Source organism: Lagopus muta, chromosome Z (genome assembly GCF_023343835.1).
Source record: "Lagopus muta isolate bLagMut1 chromosome Z, bLagMut1 primary, whole genome shotgun sequence".
In the NCBI taxonomy this organism is placed as follows: domain Eukaryota; kingdom Metazoa; phylum Chordata; class Aves; order Galliformes; family Phasianidae; genus Lagopus; species Lagopus muta.
In genome coordinates, this window is record NC_064472.1 from 2936775 (window position 1) to 2960161 (window position 23387).

The 23387-nt window shown below is 41.4% G+C and overlaps 1 protein-coding gene across 1 annotated transcript in view; it reads left to right on the forward strand.

Annotated features, from left to right (window-relative positions):
* LOXHD1 (lipoxygenase homology PLAT domains 1) overlaps nt 1-23387 on the forward strand; it is a 124101-nt gene that overhangs the window by 68703 nt on the left and 32011 nt on the right. The window contains exons 27-34 of the mRNA XM_048931717.1: nt 730-911; nt 3096-3212; nt 6386-6548; nt 9817-9971; nt 10801-11010; nt 12424-12544; nt 17028-17236; nt 21723-21908. Of these exons, the coding sequence (XP_048787674.1) occupies nt 730-911; nt 3096-3212; nt 6386-6548; nt 9817-9971; nt 10801-11010; nt 12424-12544; nt 17028-17236; nt 21723-21908 (1343 nt within the window). The remainder of the gene's footprint in view (nt 1-729; nt 912-3095; nt 3213-6385; nt 6549-9816; nt 9972-10800; nt 11011-12423; nt 12545-17027; nt 17237-21722; nt 21909-23387) is intronic.

A 23387-nucleotide genomic window follows, 5' to 3' on the forward strand; every position in this document is an offset into this window, starting at 1 on the left:
AAGAAAAAAAGTATGAGATTATTTCAGTAATAGGGTGTTGTGTAGAAATCAAGGGAAAAGAGTAAGTAAGAGGCTTGATCCTTACTGTTCAGCATTTACCATTCACCTGCTGGAATTTTACCTTGTTTCCCAAGGTGTAAAGGACTATATGCTGTCAGAGAAAAGTGATACTATTAGAAAAATAGGGCAGAGTGGATAGCAAAAAGTTTTGTTGTGGTTTTTTTTTTTTTTTCCTTCTAATTGACTTCTGTCGCTTGTTCAGTAGTGGAAGAAATAGGACATTTTCTACAAAGCTATCCTGAATATTTATCTACTGCCTCCAGTTGGCATAACTTCATCCATCTGCCAAGTTGCTCCAAATTTTGTCAGATCGTAGTTTGCTTTAAGACGTGAGCTGTTGAAGTAAATCCTCTTTTACTATCTTTATGTAGCCAGTGTAAACATACTGAGCATTTTCTGATCGTATGATTAGTTTTGAAATCTCAGTAAACTGAGATGAATGAAGGTCAATTGGTTTTGCAGGGATAAAGGAAATTCCTCTGGATGCTCGTAATACTGATCAGCTTCTAAGTGAGCAGAAGTGTAATTCCTACCCTGTCCTCTTCAGCTGTTGAGTTTTCCAATCCAGATTTTGTTACTTTGAAATATTCTTAGGAAAACTGTTCTGCTGCTTGATAACCTTTTTTTTTTTTTTTAATTGTTACTATTTTCTGCCATTTCCTACATCAGTTGTTCCTTATGAGATTACAGTCTACACCAGCGATATCTTTGGAGCTGGCACGGATGCAGATGTCTTCATTGTTCTCTATGGAAGTGATGGGATCTGCACTCAGCAAAAATCCCTGTGCCTCAACAAGAGAGAGCAACGGATGTACTTTGAGAGGAACTCGGTGAATCAGTTCATTGTGGAGGTAAAATCGAATATGTTTGCTCTCATCTCAGATTGCCTTGGGGGGATTAGGAAGAGAAAATGTAGTGAATGGGAAATTTTTCTCTTATTGAGAAAGGTATTTGGCTCTTTTACTCTATTCTACAACACGCTTACCTTGTATTGCAGCAAATCATTTCTCACTGAGATCCAGTTAGTAGCTACTAAAAGTTATCAGCACACAGTGTCCCTGTGGCTTAGTGCCATATTAAGCCCTGTAAGGGCTGGTGTAATTTTATTTTGTTGCTGAGGTGTACCAAGACTTGGACATGGAAGCTTGCCCCTCCTTTTGAAGTTGAGAGACGCTTTTGAAGGTCAGTGGAGAGACACAATGGAAGGTGTACATCTTCCATGTCCTAGACCGTAATTGGTGTCAGTCTCTGGAATGAGGTGCCCCATATTTAAGCTCACTTTTCATCCTTTCACACCCCTGTTTCACCAGATGGTGCTGACAGAGCTGCTCCATAGTCCTCACTGCTTATTTATGGCTTCATTTGGGTTGGATAGGTTTGCTGGGTGGTTTTCTGAATACCTCAGACTAACTCATCAACAGTTTCCTGAAGAATTTGCACATGTGTAAGCAAACAATAAACCAGTGCATGCAAATCACTGTGCTCAATTACACTGACAGTATTCAGTGATTTCTGTTTGTCATATATGCCTATTGCTGGGAAGCTATGAGAGGCAAAAACAAAGGCACTCCTGCTCTGATCTGCTCTTTCAATGTTACCTAATACACTCACCTTCCTTCCCAGGGTACAAAGCCAACACTGATCTCATGGAGTGCTTTACAACCTCTGCATGCTTTGAGTTTGTTTTGTTTTTGCAGAATAATTGAAGTCAAATCTTAAAACAAACTTTCAAACAAGTTAAAATGATTCCAGATGACATTGTTGTAATATGGAATGAATCATAAAACAAATCTCCATTGTGATTCCTTGAAAACAAAGAATATTACTAATTTTGGTGGTCTTTCCACATGCTTTTTCAAAGCAGAGGTGGCATTAATACATAGATATACATCTTAAACTGAATGTGATTTTTATTTTTTTATTCCATAACATCTCTTCTAGGTTTGGCAGAACATGAGATGTCAGTAATTTTCTTCAGTGAAACAATGAAAATACACTTTGTTCTCCAGATTCATGACATATCATTAACCAGTCCCCAAACTTAGAATCACAGAATCATGGAATAAATGCAATGTAATTATTTTGCAATTTGTGCTTTCTGAGCTGATTGCTGGTGTCTTTGCTTCTGTGTGAGACAATTTTGTTAGCTGAGAAGGGAATGATCTCCAGTGGTGTAAATTGAGAAGTTTGGTTTTTTAACGTTTCAAAGAGCAGAAGTTTCCAAATCCCTGTGGAAACTTCAATGTGTTTTTACTGTGCACGAAGGAGTTCTGCAGCCAGCTTTGTCTCTCAAAGGCCAAGTGCACAACAGCTTGCACAAAAAAATGACCAAAGGTGTTGCTCTGGAGCAGATATATTTTGTCCTGTTCAGGCTTCTGGAAGGAAGTGGCTTAAAAGTGATATAGGTGTGACAAAATACTCCTGTGAGACATAAAATATAAACAGCTGCTTCACCAGATAGTGATCCTGTTGACTTGCTCAGAATGTCACTTGGATTCTGTGCAAGAGCAAGAAAGGGAATGTGAAATGCCAGGTTGTTAATACTGTGCTTTGATCTCAAGGCTGTTTTCCCCGTGTTATAACAGTGCCCAGCCATCTAATCACGTAAGCACAGCTCTATTCCAATTTCTAAAAACATACTTTAATTCACAGTAATACAAGGAGGCTTGGCTGGAGAAAAGAAATAAGTTCTAAGTATTGTTTTAAAGATCACTTGTTGTTCATGCAGTAATCTGTCATAGAGTCATAGAATGGCTTAGGTTGGAAGTGACCTCAAGGATCATCATGTTCCAATTTCCCTGTCGCAGACAGGGCTGCCAGCTGCTAGACCAACCACTAGATCAGGCTGCCAGAACCCATCCAACCTGGGCCTGAACAGCTCCAGGGATGGGACATCAACAACCTCTCTGGGAAACCTGCTCCAGCACTTCACTCCTTCTGGTTGGTTCTTCTTTCTTTCATCTTTCTTTTTTTTTTTCTTTTTTTCTTCTTTTTTTCTTTTTTTTTTTTTCTTTTTTTTTTTTCTTTTTTTTCAGCTGGAGGATGTTGGTGACATTATTGAAAAGATTCGCATAGGACACAATGGTGGAGGGCTGAACTCTGGATGGCACTTGGATCGTGTGGCAATTCGGAGACTGCTACCCAATGGGAAGGTAGGATGGGAATCACGTCACTCTGGAGTAGGTTTCCACTGGATGCTCCTTCTATTTTCCAATGAGGGACTTCAGTACACAAAGTGTGATTAATGACTCCCCAGAGAGCAATCCATGTTAATGAATTCACTAGAGCTTGGGAATTTGAAGGGCAACAAACATTTATTATCATGTTTTATTCTTCAAGTGTTGATTATACGACTTTGCAATCACTGTTTTTTAAAAGAGTGCTGCTTCCCTTGTAAATTTGGGCTAGAATAGAGGTGTTTTCTCCTGGCAGTGGATGAGAGAAAAGCAGTGAAGTTACTCCTCTCCCTTTTGGGGTCTTTGCTGCTGTCCATCTTTAGAATGAAGGAGCAATCAGCCTGCTGGATTTGGAGGCAATGTTGTACTGTGCCACTGAGCAGAGGGGGAAGATTTCTGAACTTGTACCCTTGCAAATACTGCTAAAGAACTACAGACAGCTACAGTTGTCCCTGCAAACATCTGCACTGCTGTGGCTGGGCATTCCTGAGTGCCCAGGGCTCATTCAGATAAATCTTACAAACTTACATATCTACAGGGCTCAAAAAATGCTGTCATAGAGTGACCAAAGCTTTGTGTTTTTGTATATAGTTTTGTTTTGGACATTAACAAGGAAGGAGGTGGAAAGCAAGTGCGCCATTTAAAAATGAAAGGTATGGTTGCTAAACACAGGCAAGAAATCTTTCATTAGCTCCTTAATTCTGAAAGAATAAATGAGGGAAGCGAAAGACCCATTGTTATAAGCATCATAATCTCTCCTCGCAGGAGTTTTGGTTTCATGTGCCAATGGGATTAAGGGAGTGCAGCCAAATTGTTCACTCTCTCCACCTAAGAAGCTGCTCCTTGGCCTTGCTTTGTATGTTGGATGTAGGAGCAGCAATTGGTGTGGCTGCTGGAAAGTGGAAGTTCACAAGAAACTCACCTCTTTAGGTCTACGTGTGTACTGACTAACCCTTATTTTGTACATCTTGATTACGTTTCTTAACAAGATGGCATTGTTATTGGTAATAGTGTTCTTGGTCATAGTCAAGGGATAATGGGGAGCGTGATGTGAAAAGGCATGGAAACAAAGGGAAAAGAGATTCCTGGGCTGCCTCTTTCTGCAGCTGGGATTGAATGAACATGAGTTCAGTGCTGAGTGCTCAGCCATCACCCCAGGAATGGGTTCTAGGGGCTGTGCCATTGTTACAGAGGTTTTAAAGGACAGACAGTGACAAGTCTGGAGAAGTGGAGGAAGGGAGGAGGAAAACCATGAACACCTCAAAAACCGAGTGGTTTACAATTCTGCTGATCTTTTCATTATGGTATGGGGAAAAAAAGAGAAGAAGAAAGCAGAGCACTGCGTGATGCCGCTGATCAGCAGCAGAATATTATGACCTGCCACAGGATAGCAATATGCTGCCAACGCTTCTAAAAGCCGTGCTACCTGATTAGACTGCTAAGATGCATCTAGATCTATCTGTAATGCTGCAAAAGAAAAATGAGGTCAGTAACTTTTCAGATTAAATTGAAAGCGCTTGGGTAGGAAACTAGAATTGTTGTGTGCCAATAAACTCCGTCTTGGCATGCCAATTATATCTGGTAATTGTATTTTATTTATTCCAACTTGGAGAAGGGCAAAGCACTGAATTCTAGCACGCTATCATACCCTACCTCTATCTTACAGTCAGGCTCATATTCTGATGAAACAAATTCTGTTTGTAGCTGAAAGAGCGTTTTACCATGGATAACATGAAACAATGCACTTAGTGTCACTTAAATATTAATGCAATCGCTAACGAGGAAACTCCAATGAAAACTGTGACAGTGACAGGGTGATTAACAATAATGTTATAATTAACTCTTGCAGTAACTGTGCATTATGTCCCACCATGCAGGCACTCAAGTCCCTGCATGTTGTATTGCCAAACAAACAGCATTCATATCAATAGCAAGTAATACCAACATTATCAGCTTTAGGGAGAAGTTAAAGGTGCACAACCCATTCCTCCCTCTTTTATTTTATATTAACTTTTTACTATTTAAATATAAAAAGAATGAAGAAGGTTCCCTACTTTGATTTGCTACTGAAGTAGAGAAATGTTGTAGAGGTCAACTGGAAAATGGCTCATTTTCTTCCTTCACTCTACTACTTTAAGCTGAACACTAACTTTCCTCTTCAGACTTGTGAGCTCTGCAAGTTGCATGATGGCTCATGCCCATTTCTTTATGAAGACATAGCCTGGGGTGCCCAGTACACAGAAATTCTGCTCTTACCATCTTGGAGGCCTTACACGAGTCTGCTCTTGATGAGTAGCCTGGGATTGGTTTCTATTGTTTTTGTTTCTTTGATGACATAAATCATATTTGTTTCCACCAAAGTGAGTCAAAACAAAGGATCAAAAATTAAATCAGTATTTTTGTCTTCTTATTGCAAGTATGGGAACTGCTTGGAAACCAGCCTTAAGTCACAGAATTACAGGGCAAAATCTTGCACCATTAACTGAGTAAAAAGCCCAACTGACTTCAAAGAGAATGCTGACTGAATAGGGATTGAAAAGGGATTGCAGGCCTTGATAAAACATGGCTTCAGTGGAAAGGGTGCAATGCTGATTGGGAGTCTGCAAGATCAAAAGCCTGCCAGTAACGAAGGCGATCTAATGGAGCATGTACCAATATCACCATTGGGAATACTGTTCTACTACTCTCTGAGAAGAAGCACACACAGTGCTCAGAGTCCTCATATATCGCCTCCATTGGTCTGAATGACTGGAATAATTTGTCAGATAAAAATATATATTGTCTCCACAGACATGCTCATGGGTTAGTTACTGCCATGCACACTGTTTCAGGTACTTCTGAAAGAGTGTTCAGGTGCTGGAATGGACTGCCCAGGGATGATATGGAGTCACCAACCCTGGAGGTGTTCAAGGAATGTTTGGATTTTGTGTTGAGGAGCACAGATTAGTGAGAACTATTGGTGATAGGTGTATGGTTGGACTCGATGATCTTGTACGTCTTTTCCAACCTTGGTGATTCTGAGACTCCAATTCTACATAAATATATGAATTGGAAATTCTTGCTTGCACAACAGAGCATTTTCAAAGGAGGAATGTTAACATATGTCCCCTTTGCTTTGAAGAGATTCTCTATCCTGTTTTCTACTTCAGGGTTCAGAAACTATCACGTTTCCATGTGAAAGATGGCTTGCAAAGTCTGAAGATGATGGTGAGATTATCCGAGAACTGGTACCTTCTGATATTTTTACTGAAAAGCTCATGAAGGATGGGACACTTAAGCAGATAGAAGAAGAGGTTGAAGACCCGCTGGAAGGTAATACGACAGTAGGAGTTAGAAGGGATCTATTTATCTGGGCAGGTGGATTTTTTTGAAAAATTTTGGATGTGTTGTTCAAACAAAACTACTGCCACTACCTATCCACATTTCTTTTTCTTCCTGTCCTCTGGCATCTGCTATGTCTGAAGCACTTCTGTGCAATAACACCATTTCTTCTCCGAAAGAGTGGTCAGTCACTGGCATAGTCTGCCCAGGGAGGTGGCTGAGTCACTGTCCATGGAAGTATTCCAAAAACTTTCAGACGTGGTACTAAGTGGTTTAGTGGGGTTATGTTGGTGGTAAGGTGAACAGTTGGACTGGATGATTGTGGAGGTGTTTTCCAACCCTGGTGACTCTATGGTGTGTATAAGCCTGTTTCAGCTACCCTTCCATGCAATGTTTGCTCCTCTCTTTTGATGCATGGCAAACCAAAATCTTGACCTTGTCTTCCAGGCTCTGCAAACATCTCAACCTGTTTGCCCAACTTTGCCTTCCCTGTGCCCTCCACAGCTTCTTCTCCCACTCTATCAGTCTGATCTCTACACTTCTTTCTTCCCAGAGTTGGTTTTGCTGGTGTTCTCCGCGTGCATTTGGACACCCTCTAAAAATTTTGCTTTAGGCAATCACCCTCATCTTTTTCTCAACAGACTCAATGATCTACAGATGCCCCTTCACACCTCTGTGTTTCTAGGATTCTGTGATTCTATGATTCAAATGCCTGTGGGCACCTATCCAGCTCTGTCTAGCATTCTGTCTTATAAATTGTTCAGATTCAGAACAGAAATTTTGTCCCTAACTCCTTTCTTCTCTGTGTGCCTCGTTATTCCAACACTAGGATCTCTTTTTCTCTTACTAAGCTCTTCTGCTCTTGAGAGAAGCTGTGTAGACCTTCCTATACTCTGAGCAGAGGAAATTGAATGCAGCTGCCATCTTCTTTCCAGGTACTTCTGTCTGGTAACATCATGATTCAGCAGAGGAAATCATTCCTTTCTGTGTCTTTTCTCTGTCTGATTTGCATTTACTGTACATCATTGTCAAGGTGGAATTTATATGAATGTTAAGTGTTTCTCCAGCTGCCACAGGGGAAGTGAAGAGAAGTTTTGTGTGGAGTCTTTAGAGATGCTTTTCATGGAGTGGAACCTTTGCAGTGTTCCTTGAGAGGAGAAAGGTGTGCTCTTTTCTCCTATTATCTCATGTGAGACTTGTTTTTCTGTTGGAGAAAAAAGACAGTTTTACTCTCAGTTTGTAAGCAACGTGCTTGTTAGATGCCTTTGTGACATTGTTTAACCTACTGACTCACATCGCTTTGTCTTGCATTCATTATTATGTGCTATCTAACACAGGTGGTTCATTTTCTCCTCTGAAATGCAAAGCCTTAATACAAGTCTTACAACCTATAGAACAAATTTTTTAACAACTAGAAGTTTCTTTTGGGAGCTAGGTACAAGCTCTAGCAGATAATGCTAGGATTAAGTCTGGGAACTTCTATTTAAAATATGAAAGATGGGGTTTATATCTCTGCATCTCTGAGTTCCTACATGTTTGGGACACTAATGCAGTATAAATGACAGCAAAGGAAAATCTAATTTATGCTTTTCTGAGGATGGCCTCTTATGTAGTAGACTGCATTTCGGTCCAGAAGTTGTCCAGAACCGGTAAGCAAAGAACAAAGGTGGATAAATGGGCTGATTAGTCTATATGCATTGCTTCCTTTATTACTGTTGAGGCAATCATCTCTCAAACACAAAGCCATAGCTCTGCACAAGAATTTAGGACACAAAGTGAAGAGGCAAACCGGAATATATGGCATTGCACCTAACCTGATGCACTGCCCCACAGGACACTCCTGATACACTTCTTAGAGAAACCAGTGGAAATAATTTATGTACTAAAAAGCAGAATATGCCCTGTTCTACTGGAGAAGCTAGGAACAGAAAGAAAAGACTCTATAGGTATTTTTTAATGTTCTTTTTGAATGAGGAAGAGTATTAAAAACCTATGAAGCAAACCTCCATAGTTGAGACTTTGTCCTTCTTTCTTATCTGTATTGCCATGAGACTTGCAATGAGGCATTCTCTAGAGCTTGTATGCCACTAGGGTAATTAGAGACTTGCATGGTTCCTAATTGTTTTCCTAGAGAGGATGTTCTCAATTTGTTTTCTGCATGTAATTTGGAAAAGAGCAGCAAAATAGAAACAGGGGTATTTAACACATTTATTAAAGCACATTGTTAAAGATTTGATGAAACTTTATTGGATAACCATTGAGCAAGCTAAAGAGAAAGAATATTTAATACATCTCCAGCACTTCCTTAATTAAATACTGCCTGTTCTCTTTCAGTTTGGGGAATTTACAGAGATACATGCCATTAACTGCAGCGGTAATTGCACATCTGAATCCCTGGGGTTTATTTACGGAAGATGGGAAATTAAGGGTTCACAACACTGAACCACTTGTTCTCTGGCTTAGATCCCTGGAGCCTCGGTACAAGAAAAGTATCAGGCTCCCTGAACTTGAGTTCACATCCCTCACTTGAGTTCACACAAAGCACTGCGTAAGATTTGCTGATCCCAAAGAAAGCATGCAGAGGTGACTTAACATTCACCAGTTCAGTAGAGAGTTCTGTACCAAGTTCTTAGTACCAGTGGTGGCTTACCAGTATAGTGCCCATGCTGGGACTACTCCCAGCAGATACTGTTGGTGGCTGGCAGGCAAGTAGTCCAAGCCATCCCTTAGTAACATGGCCATATATATAAAACAACAGAGACAATAAAGCGTTGCAGAACAAGGTAAGCAAGGTCATACACAGAAAGCAAGGGGACTTGGTTACAGATACGGAGCAGCTTCTCACAAATGCGTTTCTTCTACATGCAGAAATAGAGGCAGTTTATTCACGTTCCAAGCTAACATGAGCCCTTTCTCATGGGCTAGTCACCTGTTCAGCAGTGGTCTGTATTTTTCCACACTACATCCGGTAATAACCATGATGATTCTTCACATTTCTAACTATGTACTATGTGATCAAAGCAATATGCAGGCATTGACTACAAGGAGAAAAGAAAAGTCAGCGTATTTCACTCAAGTGATTCCCAACCTTGGGATCATTAGCAAATGCCTGGAAGGATAAAGCACATAGGATTTTAACTCCCCAGGAGCTGAGGAACAAGCAGAAAGTTTGTGACTACCTTCATAGGTAAATTCAATGTCTGTGGTAGACTTCGAGAGTTCATCTGGCCAGAAATCACATCTCCATTTCCTTTTGCAGTTCACACGTACAAAATCAGCGTGTTCACTGGAGATATCTATGGTGCTGGAACAGATGCTAACGTTTTCCTAAATATCTATGGAGATCTGGGGGATACTGGAGAGCGGAAACTCAGCAAATCTGAAACAAACTTCAACAAGTTTGAAAGAGGACAGGTACAAACGCAAGGAATTAATAACACTTGCTGTTTTGCAGTCTTTAACCTACAAAGTGCGTGACTGTTCTACAGGCTGAATTTTCCTATGAGGGATAAATTGATTGATTCAATTTATTATGTTCATTACCCCTTAAAATACTTTGTATGGATTGACAGCTGTCTAATACAACTGATAGGCACTGCAGCAAATGGGTTGATGTTCCTTTGCAGTTGTTGGTAGAGACCAGTTTTGAGCTTGACCCTCACAAACTGCCATGAATTATTAATTGCAGGCTTGAGAGCACATGAAACTTAAGAACTGTAATTTCCCTAGTCTCTGTGCAACTGGTTTGCACATATCTACTGCATATTATAATTTATCTTAGAGCATGATAAATTAATGGATCCTAAATGGGTGCCTGTATTTGCCAAAATAACTAGATGAGTGTTTTTTGGCAGTTGGTCCTCAAATCATATTCACAGCTTCCTATGATGATACAGAGATATAATGATGGCAAAGACTGTAATATCTGGACAGTCTGTATAAATCTAAGTGCATTAGAAAAAAGTATCTTACATATAGAAATAGGATGTAAAATTCCAGGTATTCAAAATTCTAATTGTGAAAGTGACATTTTGAGCAGCTGCCCTCATAGGAGAAGAGTGCCTCAAAAATATCCCCTGTACAGTTCTAATGCACCAAAATACTTCTACAGACCCCATAAATTTAATCAAACTTGTCTGAATTTAAACATGTATTATGCAGTGCAGGCTCGGTTTGCTTTTGCTTGGTATATAATTTGTTGAGAGCTCATTAACAGAAGCCTCTGCTGTTGAACACCTTGCAGGAGGACACGTTTACGATACAGGCTGTGGACCTTGGCATTCTGTACAAGATCAAGATTCGCCATGACAATAGCATGTTCAGTCCTGACTGGTTCCTGGAAAAAGTGGAGATCCTGGATGAGACCACAGAGGAGTCGTTTGTGTTCCTCTGTGAACGCTGGCTCTCCAAAAAGAAAGAGGACAAGAAGATAGAACGTACGCTTTATGAGCAGGTACATGTACAGCTCACAGCTGTGATCCCAACTTAATTACTACCAGTAAAAATAAAATTGTTGAATATCTGACTGAAGTCCACGATGATGTGATAAGGACATTTGGTTTTATCTTGTCCAGACTGAATTTGTGACTTTCTGACAAGCACTCAAAGCATGGCCACTCTCAGCTTGGTATCACTAGCTCTGTAGTTTGCAGTGTCAATAGAAAGATCAAGGTCTGTAAGTGAAACTGTTCAGCTGAGAGTCAAACTGGCTTACTAATGTAGAGTAGTGTATATTTTGCCACTGTTCTCCTTGCTGCATCCGTGAAGTAGACAACTTTCATGTCCTACTGTTCTAAGTCCTCAAGCAAAAACTTTGGGTCCTTCAACTTCATCCTTTGAGGATGAGCTTTATCATTTCAGCTCCTTCCACCGATGACAAATATCAAAAGTCTTCTGTTACCATTCTAAGCACAAAATGGCTTTTAGTGAAATGCCCTTTCTACTTTTGTATTCTCTATTGCTTTATCAGGCTAATATGGCTAATTGGAATTCAAGGCTCATGCACCAATTCAAATTAGCAAACAAGATTAATAGACCTCTCTTGCTTCTATACAGTGAGGCATAATAAAGCAGCTAATTATAAGTCCATTTTATTTAAGGAGTCCACTTTGCAAAATATAGTGACGTTTTAATTGAAAGCTACAACTAAAATTATCATCAATGAAATTGCACCAGACTAATCCGGAATGTAGCAGAATGGATGTGAGAAGAGTTACACCATGGATAAGTACTGCCATATGCCTCCTCATAAAACTGCAGCAGACAATGCTATGAATTCTTGTGGTCTTGCTTGCCCCATTGCTCATATTCCTTCATAATGAAGAAAAACTAATAACTTATTTTAAATTATGTGACCGTGTGGTAAGATGGCCACATTCATTGGAAACTGACATTGTACACACCTGCAATAACTGCTCTAACACAATTGATATTTCATATCATTCCATTTTGTAGTACTCTCCCTCTCAGAGTCTTTAACCTACACTAGGTAATTTATTCTGACACCACAATGTGTGCCCTGATAAGCAAATCTGGCTCTGCTCCATCTGCCTGAATTTTCTCTAGTTACTGCTCACACAGGTAACAGAAAAAGAATCACGACACACCATTCAAGTCTATTAGGCCCTTTATATTTTCTTTCATTATAACACACATCTGTAACAATCTGTCAAGGTTACAACAATAAGGTAAATAAATGACCTGCAGTAAATTACAAGTCACATTTCTTTGAGCTATGCTGAGCAAAATGCTACCTGGGGAGCTACAGGGCTTTCTCCTCACGTTGTCTTTAGAGGTACATAGGAACAACTGACAGCAGCGTGAGCACTGAACCACATTACCCTCCTGTACCTGCCTTTCTAATTAGAGTTACGATGGTGAACGGAGAAGCCTGAGTGAGTCCTCCGTCAGCCTGTCGAGTCTGGATAGCAGTGGAAACCCAAAGGAGAAAAAATCCCGCTTGGTCAAGTCGGCAGAAGAAGGATTATGTGAGTGAGCAACATGTTGGCTGAATGCATGCGTGTGTTTTTGTCTTTCCCTTGTTGGGAAGAAACATTTGCCCTGGTGAAGGGCAAGAAGAGGCCAAACTAGCAAATGTCAGTTCTCCAAAATGCATGGTGCTCTGTACAGTGTGACCTTATCGTTAGGTAGGTGGTCATTCAAGGATATACTATTTTCTGTCATGGCTAAGGAGGAAGTTTTTCACACAGAGGGTGGTGACGCACTGGAACAGGTTGCTCAAGGAGGCTGTGGATGCCCCATCCCTGAAGGCATTCAAGGCCAGGCTGGATGTGGCTCTGGGCAGCCTGGTCTGCTGGTTGGTGACCCTGAGCACAGCAGGGGAGTTGAAAATAGATGAGCATTGTGGTCCTTTTCAACCAGGCTATTCTATGTTTCTGTGATTCTGTGGCTGAGGTAAAATGTTCAGGGGTCTTCTGTAGGCAACTGCAACCCAAAATCACATCCCCTGTGCACCTCAAGGTATCTGAGTGGATCCACATCATCACATGTGGAAAAGCAGCTAATCATCATTTCCATAAGGCCTCCTGACGAAACAAAAATACTGATCTGAAGATTCTCACTCACCCTTCCTACCCTTCCATCCATGACTTCATTGCATAAAGCACTTCAGAGCTGTGAGAAGGAATTATGCCCTCTGAACAGAGGGGGCTGACAGAGAGATGGGAGCAATTTATCTAAGTTTTGTGTAATTTTGTTTGAAGTATCCTTTAAAGTATGCAAAGGGAGGGCTGGAGGCAAGTCGTATTATCAACAAAAGAGCCTCCCTTGGATAATAAGAAGCTCTTTTCTGCATGATTCCTTAATATAGCTTTTGTTGCTGATATCAGCTCTTTTTTCCTCCTCCTTTATCTCTTCGACCTCCTCAAGATGGTGTTTCATGTAGCATATTAGATCCGAATTAACAAAGAAGGCTTTCAATATCTTGAGACCTTATTTGCCACGCTTAAGACATCTTTCCACTTCAGAATCAGACTAGTAGTGCCTCATCACCAGGGTGTTTGTGTAATAGGAATTTAAATGTAATTTCTTTTACAGCTCTGAAGCTTTTCTCCTTGCAATACAGAGCTGCATCACAGTGCTGTTGGGTGGGGAGGGGAGTGGAATACAGAGAGCTGAGCAAGAGTACAGAAAACTCTCTGCTTTCAGAAAACTAGCTTTCAATAGGAAGGATAGGAAGAACTTGTTATTTCTAGAATGAGAATTATCTTATATCTGGACAGAGCAGGAGGGTCTGCAAATGTGGTTGCTCCAAGACAGGGATTACAGAAAATCTGTACTGAGATTTCTGCTGTAATAACTGATAGAAATGGTTGATGGATCTAAGGTAGAGCTTCATCACTGGGCTCTGGTTCTTGAGACAAAAATAAAGCCAAACACAAACGTCTGCATTGCAAGTTCTAAAAAGTGAAAAATGCAGGACTGTACCTGTGGAGGCCAGATATGGTGCAAGAAGACTCATTTTGTTCTGCTGCCTCTGACAGGAGGTAGGAAAGTTGCTCAGGTTTTGCTTCTGTACTGTCTGTGAAGAAAGCCTGCTGTCAGTCAGCAGAGTTCAACCTTTATGGAAAACTTCCCCAGTCCATTCTTCTTAGTTTTTTTTGTTGTTCTTTTTTGTTTTGGTTTTTAATAATCTTATTGCAACGCATGGCTTTACCTCTGTGCCTTTATAACTTTGATTAACAACATCCAAGTTCCAGCACATTGGCTTGCCATCTAAATTGTACTTACAGTTTATTGTTATTCTCCATCATTTCTTCCTGCTTTAGATTAAGATTTTAGATGTGTTTTAAGAAGTAGCTGAGCATCAAATGAGTTGTAGTTACTGTCTCTGTGTTCTCTTAGCCCACGGTGAGTACAAAGCAATTAAACTTGCCTGAAACTTCTATGCTGAGCAAAGTACAAAACGATGTGGTTTAGCTTTGGAGTTTAAGATTTGCTTTTAAGCTTTATTACGTGGACCAAGGTAACTCTGGTGAATGATTACTGCATCTCAGCTAGTGTTTGGTAGTTTGTTGTGATGTGATACAGGGGCTGTACATCCCAATCCTCCAAGTTGTGAAGCAGAATGCTGCACATTTTTTAACCCAACTGTAATCTGTGTGTCTTGGGGCAATTCTTTTGTAATCCCATACTGTGTGCTCAAACGAAAAATAAGTTATTCTCATGTTCCTTCTGATATTACTTCTGTGGTGAGACAATGGATAACATCTGCCTGGCTGGTATGCCATGTCATTTCACAAATAATGGGTAAAACATCAGCAGAGAACCTCCCACGAGCAGAGCTGGGATAGTTCCCATTGCCCCCATTGTGCAGGGGTGGTCCTTCTGCTCCGAGTCCTGGAGCTTGTCAGCACCTCCATTCCTGATGCAGTGACACAGCCTCATTAAGGAAATGCATCTTGAAGGAATGTTGGATAAGATGGGCTGTTTGAGCCAGACAGCCACTTCCTGAGCTGGAAAAAGAGCCAGCTGTTAATTAGTTGATTAGGGAAGTGGTGATGGGAGTTGCCTGGGAAAGGGAGTGTCAGTCTGAGTAGCCTGGTTCTGACTCTCCCATGCTGAAGATGGGTGATTAGTACTGAGGTGATGTGAGGATGAAGCATGGGGAAAAGTCCTGTTGGTGGGGAAAGAACTCGTACCTGGACTGAGAATCCTGGTTCATGCAAGGCTCTGGCTACATTCCTCATGGAACACAGCCCCTTGCAAGGGGCACAGGTTCCCTTGAACAACCTAATCTCTGCAGAGGCACTTCAGGACATAGGGAGCAAAGAGAGAAGTTTGAGAGACCTGTGATGGGCACCAGGCTCTTCTGTGATGTCTATTTTCCCCAGGTATTGCATTTCCTGGGTTGGAAGAAGTATGCTATGGAGTGCTAGAGAAAGGAGTCAGTGGAGGAAGGCCATACACACATTACAGATCACTTTCACAGCTTTTAGAGGAAAGAACAGCAAGTGGTGGGATGTGGTTATTTCTCACAGTCTTCAAATTTAGCATAGGTATTTCCAGTGCTTTGGCTCAAGGATGCAGCATCAGCTGGAAAAGTTGATCCTTCTGTGAAGCTTGTCAGAGGAATACAGGATGAAACCTGTACAAAAGAGGAAACATCTTGGAGCTGATCTAAACAGGACTCCCTGACACTCCCATGAAATCTCTAGCCTGTCGCTTAAACCTTTTCTACTCCAATGGTTACTTTGTGAAGAACGCATCACAGATTATTATGCTGATGTGCACGCTGAAATGTGAATTATACCATAAAAGGGAGAATGAGTTTCGCCTAATCATCAGTTCATTCTGTGCTGGTGCACAGATGCCTCAGACTGGGGGCTGAACAGAGCTTTTGGGCTCTGTTGAGCCCAGAAGTAAGTACAGATTTGCTTTGCCTGAGTTTGTGTCTTCCCTGGTATTGAACACATTCTGAACTTGCAGTAAGTTTCTAGTGCAACCTCCACCCAAAAATATTTTTAGCTTTCATAAGGCAAAATTAGATGTAAATCATAGATCATCTGAAAGCTAGCCAAGCTTGAATGAAGGTTTATGAACCCTCATTAAAAATGAAAAGGTGATGATGAGCCAGGCTGAGCTTTGAGTCTCAAGCAATGCAAGTTTGGGAGCTCGGAGTCTTTTCAGAACGGCTTGGAGAGCCTTGCATAAATGTTCTGAGAAATCAAACAAGTATTCAGCATCTCATTCTGCACCATCCACTTGGCCTACCCAAATGAGCTTTTGGAAAGCACTTGAAAAGCAGTCTGGCACTTCCACCCTTTTAACAGATGAACTGAAATTTTTTGAAAACAACAAGAAGTGGGAGGTGGGAGGGGGGGGGGAAAAAGAACAAGAAAAATAAAAGTCCCAAACCTTGGCCTGGAGGTTTTTCCTTTAATCAATATTATTATGTAATGCATAAAACTGTGGGCTGAACTGCCTTTAATACAAAGAGTTTGGCTGGATTTGCAGAGGGATGCTGGAACCCTGAGATCACAGATCTCCTTGACATAAAGCAGAAGAGAGAACGTTTGCAGTTGGACTGGGACATTCCAGCATTGATGGTTCACCTTGGAGTCAGTGTATATTTATTTGCCTTTTCTGAGTGGTGAGCGTGAGATCACTGTGGTCTAATGGCCTACTAAAGATTTAGGTGCTTGGACTCATTTTCAGGAAGGTCTCTTGGTGTAAATAAGATTTCAAGCCTTTCTGCTGTTCTGACAGCTACCGGGGAGAAATCTGTTTGGTGCTATGCCCATGTAACCTCCTTGGAGCCAGCAAAGAATGTAACCCTTGCAACACTCACTCTGAAATGTGTATGTGAATAGAGTTTTCCAGGGCAACTTGTTGCCCCATACAGCATGTCGTTGTACCTAATGAAACTACCTTCTCTGGTAGGATGAAATCTCACGTATGCATGTATGTTTGGGGTGTTTCTGTTGATTAAACCTCGGTTTAACCCTGCAGTAATCCCGTACCATATCACTGTCACGACGGGCATTGAGTATGACTCCAGCACCGACAGCCGAGTGTTCATCATCATCATGGGTCCTCAGAAAGTGCAGACTGAGAGGCTGTGGCTGGATCTTCCTGAAGGAAAAGATGAGTTTGCAGATGGCTCCGTGGAGAAATTCTCTGTTTGGGGCCTGGATGTTGGGGAAATCAAAAAAGTGGAGGTAATTTGTGCGGTGTGGGCACGGGGGCACCTGGGACACACAGCCAAAGAAACAACAGATTCCATGGCACTCAGTGAAGGAGAGGCACTGGGGTCTGCAATGAATGTAGGTGGGAAAGTGCTAATGCAATTACAATGATTACATGAGCTACCAGCCCTGAAAATAAGTATCTTTATATCTGGCAAATCTGAAGTGCTCAGGAGGTAGAAGATAATGTTGAAATAGAGGGAAGTCGTAGCATGTCACAGTTTAGTACCAACTCTGGCACTGTTTTTTCTTAGTCAAACCTTGTTGCTTGACAGCTGCACTGCAGGTTCCCAGGATGCAGCCTTCCATCAGTCTTTTTCTGACTTGATTCCTACAGTACTTCCAGTTGGGTTTCATAAATTGCCTGCAGTGAGAAACACATCTTGTGTAATTTTCCAGCTAAACATGAAAATTGTTTTCAGAGCTTGGAGGACCCAGGCTTAGAGAAGACAATTAATCATTGCTCGTAAGTAACACGCACAAATAGATATCAGTGAAGGAGCCATTCTTTCTGCTGTGGCTCAGGGAGACAGAATTTGCATAGACTCTCCATCACTGAGCCAAAACCTTACATGAATCTTCCAGACACTTGCTGTGTATCATTCACCTTTCATATGGCAGTTCCATATCCTGAACACCTGCTCCAGCCCCTGAGTCCTGAAACATAGAGCATCGTAAGATGTCATGAGCTCCTCTCCTCTCCTCCCCTCTCCCCTCCTCCCCTCTCCCCTCCTCTCCTCTCCTCTCCTCTCCTCTCCTCTCCTCTCCTCTCCTCTCCTCTCCTCTCCTCTCCTCTCCTCTCCTCTCCTCTCCTCTCCTCTCCTCTCCTCTCCTCTCCTCTCCTCTCCTCTCCTCTCCTCTCCTCTCCTCTCCTCTCCTCTCCTCTCCTCTCCTCTCCTCTCCTCTCCTCTCCTCTCCTCTCCTCTCCTCTCCTCTCCTCTCCTCTCCTCACCCAAAGCCTCCTCCAGCCCCAGCCCTAACCCTAACCTTAACCCTAATCCTAAGCCTAACCCTAACATCTTTTTAGATGTGTATGCTTATGTATTCAAAAAGACAGGTGTGAAAGAGATACAAAGAGAGAAATCCCAATTAAAAATCTTTGCAGTTGTGCACCCTGTTGTAGCAGCTGATAGATTGAAGCAATCCAATTCCTTTTCATTCAGGCGATGGATTCTGGCACGCTGAGAAATGCCCATGCTACTTTTGAGTTCATTATCAAGACATTTTCTTAATTCACTCCAAGTGCGTGGTTATTATGGATGCTAAAGGCATTTTCTATCTGGCCATCTCTCATTCAAAGTTGGAAAGTGAAGCAACTATAGAAATTCTTCTTTTCTAGACTGCATGCATGTGGAAGCAGCCACATCAGCCCAGCTCAGACAGGCAGGAAAAAGCCTACATAATAGCTCTGTGTCAGAGAGGGGAGAGAGCTGTCTGGGGAAAACAATATGCTTGTAAGCAGATAGTGAGTGGGGAGGAAGGAACAGAGAGTAGAAGATAGCAGTAGACACTTGGAAATAGAGGAAAGAAAAGGAAAATAAGTAATTTCACAAGGGTTACAAATGGGAGAGAAGAGAAAACTTCGTAAATGGAATGCAGAGTTAGTAAAGCAGATGGCATCACTTTGAGGATGGATAGCACTCTTATGGACCCTTTCACCATTAACCTTGATTCCACCAGTCTGCTGCCTTGTTTCTTTTTCTATTTTCCCTTTTCAGTTTGTGACTCCCAGGCCTGTGGCTGGAGGTCACCTGCACCGGGTTCTGAGCTTTCCTTCCACAGTACCCTGTGCTTGGAATGACCCCTGTTCACTCACATCCCAGTGATGGCATCTCTGTGCCTGTATGCCTTGGTTGCCATGGAGCCAGTCTGTACTTTCCTTGTAGAAAATTGCAGTGTTCAGGGCCATTGCAGAAAATTGCTAGTTATCTACTTGGGGAGAGTGAGGAACAATTCATTCTCAGATTTGGCATTTGTCTGCTTCTGGAAGATGGCAAGAGGTTTTGAATGTGTTACCATGTGCAAATAGCTTAGCAGGGGGATTTTATTTTCCAGAAGCCCTCCATATAACCCAGGCAGCAGACTAGCAGGATTGTAAGATCTGCAGCATGATGCCACTTTTAGACTGGCACCACTCTCCTGTGGCAAAAACTTATGGAAGCAGAAACAGTGGAACATGAATGAATTCAAAAGGGTCCCATTTGTACCTGTCTTGTAAATTTACAGTTATAATATTTACTACTTTAAAGGATGTGCTGACATGCAAATACACAATAGGAATTATTGGGTACACACATTTCATAGCGTGTTCTTAAAATCAGTTTTAGTAATTTCTTTTGATGAACAAAAGAATCTTTGCTCCTGGATTGCTGCAGCTGCAGAGAGGTGCTTTCTAAAAAGTCCTGCTTTGAGCTATATGCTTTTAAACCAGTTCTAGTTCAGAGCCATTCAACCACAGGCACAAAGTAAAGCCAAGGAAACAGGAGTGTTTAAAGTCCACTTCCCTGTTGAATACAGACCTGGTCCTGGAAAACCACGAGGTCTTCCTAATATTCCCAACACCTTACAAAATTAGCAGGAAAACCCATATTTTGGCACTTTTCCCCTCTGCCTACCTTCGTTTTATTTTTCCCCTGATGTGTTTGTGAGCTGCTCAGTGCAAATGGTGCCTTAGCTGTGTTAGTCTGAAGTACCCATCAGTCCCTCAGACACACTAGGAATGAATTAAAAAGATTTTCAAAGCAGACTACGGCTTTGCCTGCCATGGAAATGCTGTCTCTCCAGCTTGTTCAGACTTCTCAAATTGTCTTTGTATTGATACGTACACTCAATCTATGCTACTGGTGGACACGGCTTCAGATCGCTTACTGCACTGGCATGAATGAATTTGTCCCAGACTTTACAATGTTATTCTAAGGGACCATGGAAATCTGCCTGCATGCATGTTCTCCAAGGTGCCTAGAGAGCAGAATGCCTTGTTCACTGGTACCAAAAGAGTTAGGTGTTGCTGTAAATATCTGGTCTTAGCCATGTCTTAGAACAAGGCGTGAGGACATGGCTGTAATAAAGCCCAAAGAGCAGCAGACTTTAATGGTATCATCAGGACCTTCCTTAAAACTGAACCATTGGATGTGAACCTTCCTCACCACCTCACCAACACCATTCTGCAACACGTCTGAAGGGGCACTGCACAGATCTCAGAGCTGTGGGTGCAGGGAAGGGCTGCCATGCTGACAGAGAGGGAATGGGAATGTATTGTATTCCCATTCACCTCACACCCATGAAATCTGAGAATTAATGCGTCCATTGTATACTTGAAATTTCCCTGGTGGTTAACTCTAATTTTCTGCAGCTGCATAGACATTAGTATAGTAATAATGTTCCCAATAGCAGTGATAGCTGAGACAGATAAAAAAAAGATTACTCGTTTTGGGGCAAAAAAAGACATGATCGATACATTACTCTAGATGAACTTGTTATAAAAAACTGTTTCCTGAGCAGCTCTAAGTATCACCATTTATTTTTTTTAATGAAAGCTAAAGACCTCATTTTCCCAGTAATGGCATAAACAACATTTTCTCTGAAAATAATGAGCTGTAGGTAGGTCTTTTATCCAGCCTTTCATGTACAGATAGTTCACTGGAGTGACTGAAAGAATTTCTTACAGCACCTAAGACGGATAATCATCCCTGTAAGTCCGCATGGAAGTAAGCACAAGTTTCCTGCATCCTATAAGAGAGACACATGCAGAGCTTGTGAAGCTCCTGCCACTCTTACGTGCTTTCCTGCTCTTCAGGATGGCATGGTCTGCCATTAAGCATGGAGGAAGTGGTCTTTGCAAATCAACTGGCAACAGCTTCTTCTGTTGGCTCCTCAATACAAATACAGAGGTTATATAATATAAGGAAATAGAAACAGCCTGATGCACATACTTAAATTAAGGATTTGTGGATTTGTGAGGCAAGAATTCCTTGAATAATACGAATAATACGTGCAGGTGTTTGTATAGATACATTTTCCATCTTGGCTGCGGAGCTTTGGATTGACACTTCTAAGCAACTGAAGGGTTTGGAAGGATGGAGAAATGCGCAGAGATCAGCAGTGGGTAGTGGTCAGTGGGGCAGTAAGGGGGTGGATGTGTTTTTATGTAGGTTAGTGCACTCCACTTACCTCATGGTCCCTTTGCTTACATTGGGGATAGCATCATCCTCCCTGCCTTCATGAGAGGCAGGAGATGACCCAAGCTTTCCTGCCCAAATCAGCTAACATGCACACTGACGCGTTGCCTGTTGAGCAGAAAGGGCACAGATGGTTTTGCAGCTCATCTCTTCTCCTGTGAAAGTGGTTTGCATGAAAGTGTACATAGTCAGTACTCATCAGAGACCAAAGATAGCAATTCACAGCTCTCCTCTAAGAAATTCCCAGTAACCAGCATGTGTTTTCTCTGTGACTCTCATAGGTGGGACACGACGGTGCCACCCCTGAGAGCTGCTGGCTGTTGGAAGAGCTCACCATTGTCGTGCCCACCAAAGGTGTCATGTACAACTTTGTCTGTAAATGCTGGCTGGCCAGAGACAAGGGTGATGGTCTCACCTCACGGATCCTCAACATTCTGGATGCAGACTGTGTCAATGTGGGCATCAAGGTAAGACCTCAGCTCATCCTGTACCTTCATCATGGAGCTGAGCTGGTATAGTCATGCACCAGCAGTCCTCATGCTTTGATTTCTGCTCGTGGTTTGAGATTTTTATTTGAAGAAGGGAATATTATAATCTCCACATCCTGTGGCCACGTATCTATTTTTCTTACCTGAATTTGGAAAACATTAATTTGGTTAGAAAGTAATAATAATTGGAAGCTGATGAAACGTGTAGGCATTTGTAAGTTTGATCTTTCAAATGACTGAAAGTTTGAAGTTGAACAAACAATGTAAAAAATATACAGTATTTCCATTCAAATGTATGGAATTTGATGTGAGGTGTACTGTGCCATATTTCAACCAGGTACAATTTGGAAAGCTGAGCTAAGTTGAATTCCGGGATAAGATTTATAATAGAAATGCCAATCTGGATGAATGAGACAATAATACAATAATTAATGCCTGTATGTCCGTTTCGAATACCTATAGTTGTGTTTCTGTGTACAGTGAGGTTATGCTTTTGAAGGACATTATTTGTGCTGCTCTTGATCCCCAAGCTAAATATTTTCTCCTAAAATAGTTTGTTCCCCAGACACACAAAAGCATGCAAACATATCTAACAACTGCAAAGAGTTTAACAAATCAGAGCAGGTTTCAGCAGTAGAAATCCCCTAAGAGGGGAAATAAACTCCTTCAGATGAACACTAAGGTTGAAACATAATTGCTTCAAAACTTCCCTTTGGTTGCTTAACCTCCTGAATAAAGTTTGAAAACTTCTGTCAGTGATCTGACGATTTGTCTGTAGATTGAGATGGATGCTAATGAGGATTTTTGTTCTGCCTCCCTTTAAAAGCCTGGTGCTGAATATTTTTTTTCATAAGCATGCCACAAATAGACACATCTAAATAACATTTTTTTTCTGTGATGTTGGGCCAGAAACTTGCTGAAAGGTTTGAAGAAAATCAGGAGAGATGTTTGAGATATGAAATCAGAAGTGCACGTCCGACTTTCTGATCAGTCTCCTAGTAGAGGGGATTTGGGACTGCTCCCTCATATATCGATGTAGTTAGAAATTGAGTTACTACGTTTTCCTTCTTTTTTTTTTTTTTTCTTTTTTTTTTTTAATAGAGTTCAAAGAAGACTAAAACCTTTATTAGCTTCAAGAAAATTCATGCTGCTTTATTTTGCTTTTGCTTGACTCTTGTACAGCCATATGTACCCATTTCAATTTAATTTTCTTCTTGGCTTGATATTTCTCCTTGTTTTAAATTCATTATTTGCCTTCCCAAACATAGAGGAAATAGTATCCATCACAGTCATTAAAAACCCCTAATGTACTTGTAAAAGAGTTTTTCTTCTCCCACTTACAGCAAATAAGATGCTCTGCTATGATTTAAATGTGTGGATGAATAAAAGATAGACAAGATGCTGAAGTCTGAATGAACATAAAAAATAAATTCTTCTGTGATATTATTCCTTTGCATT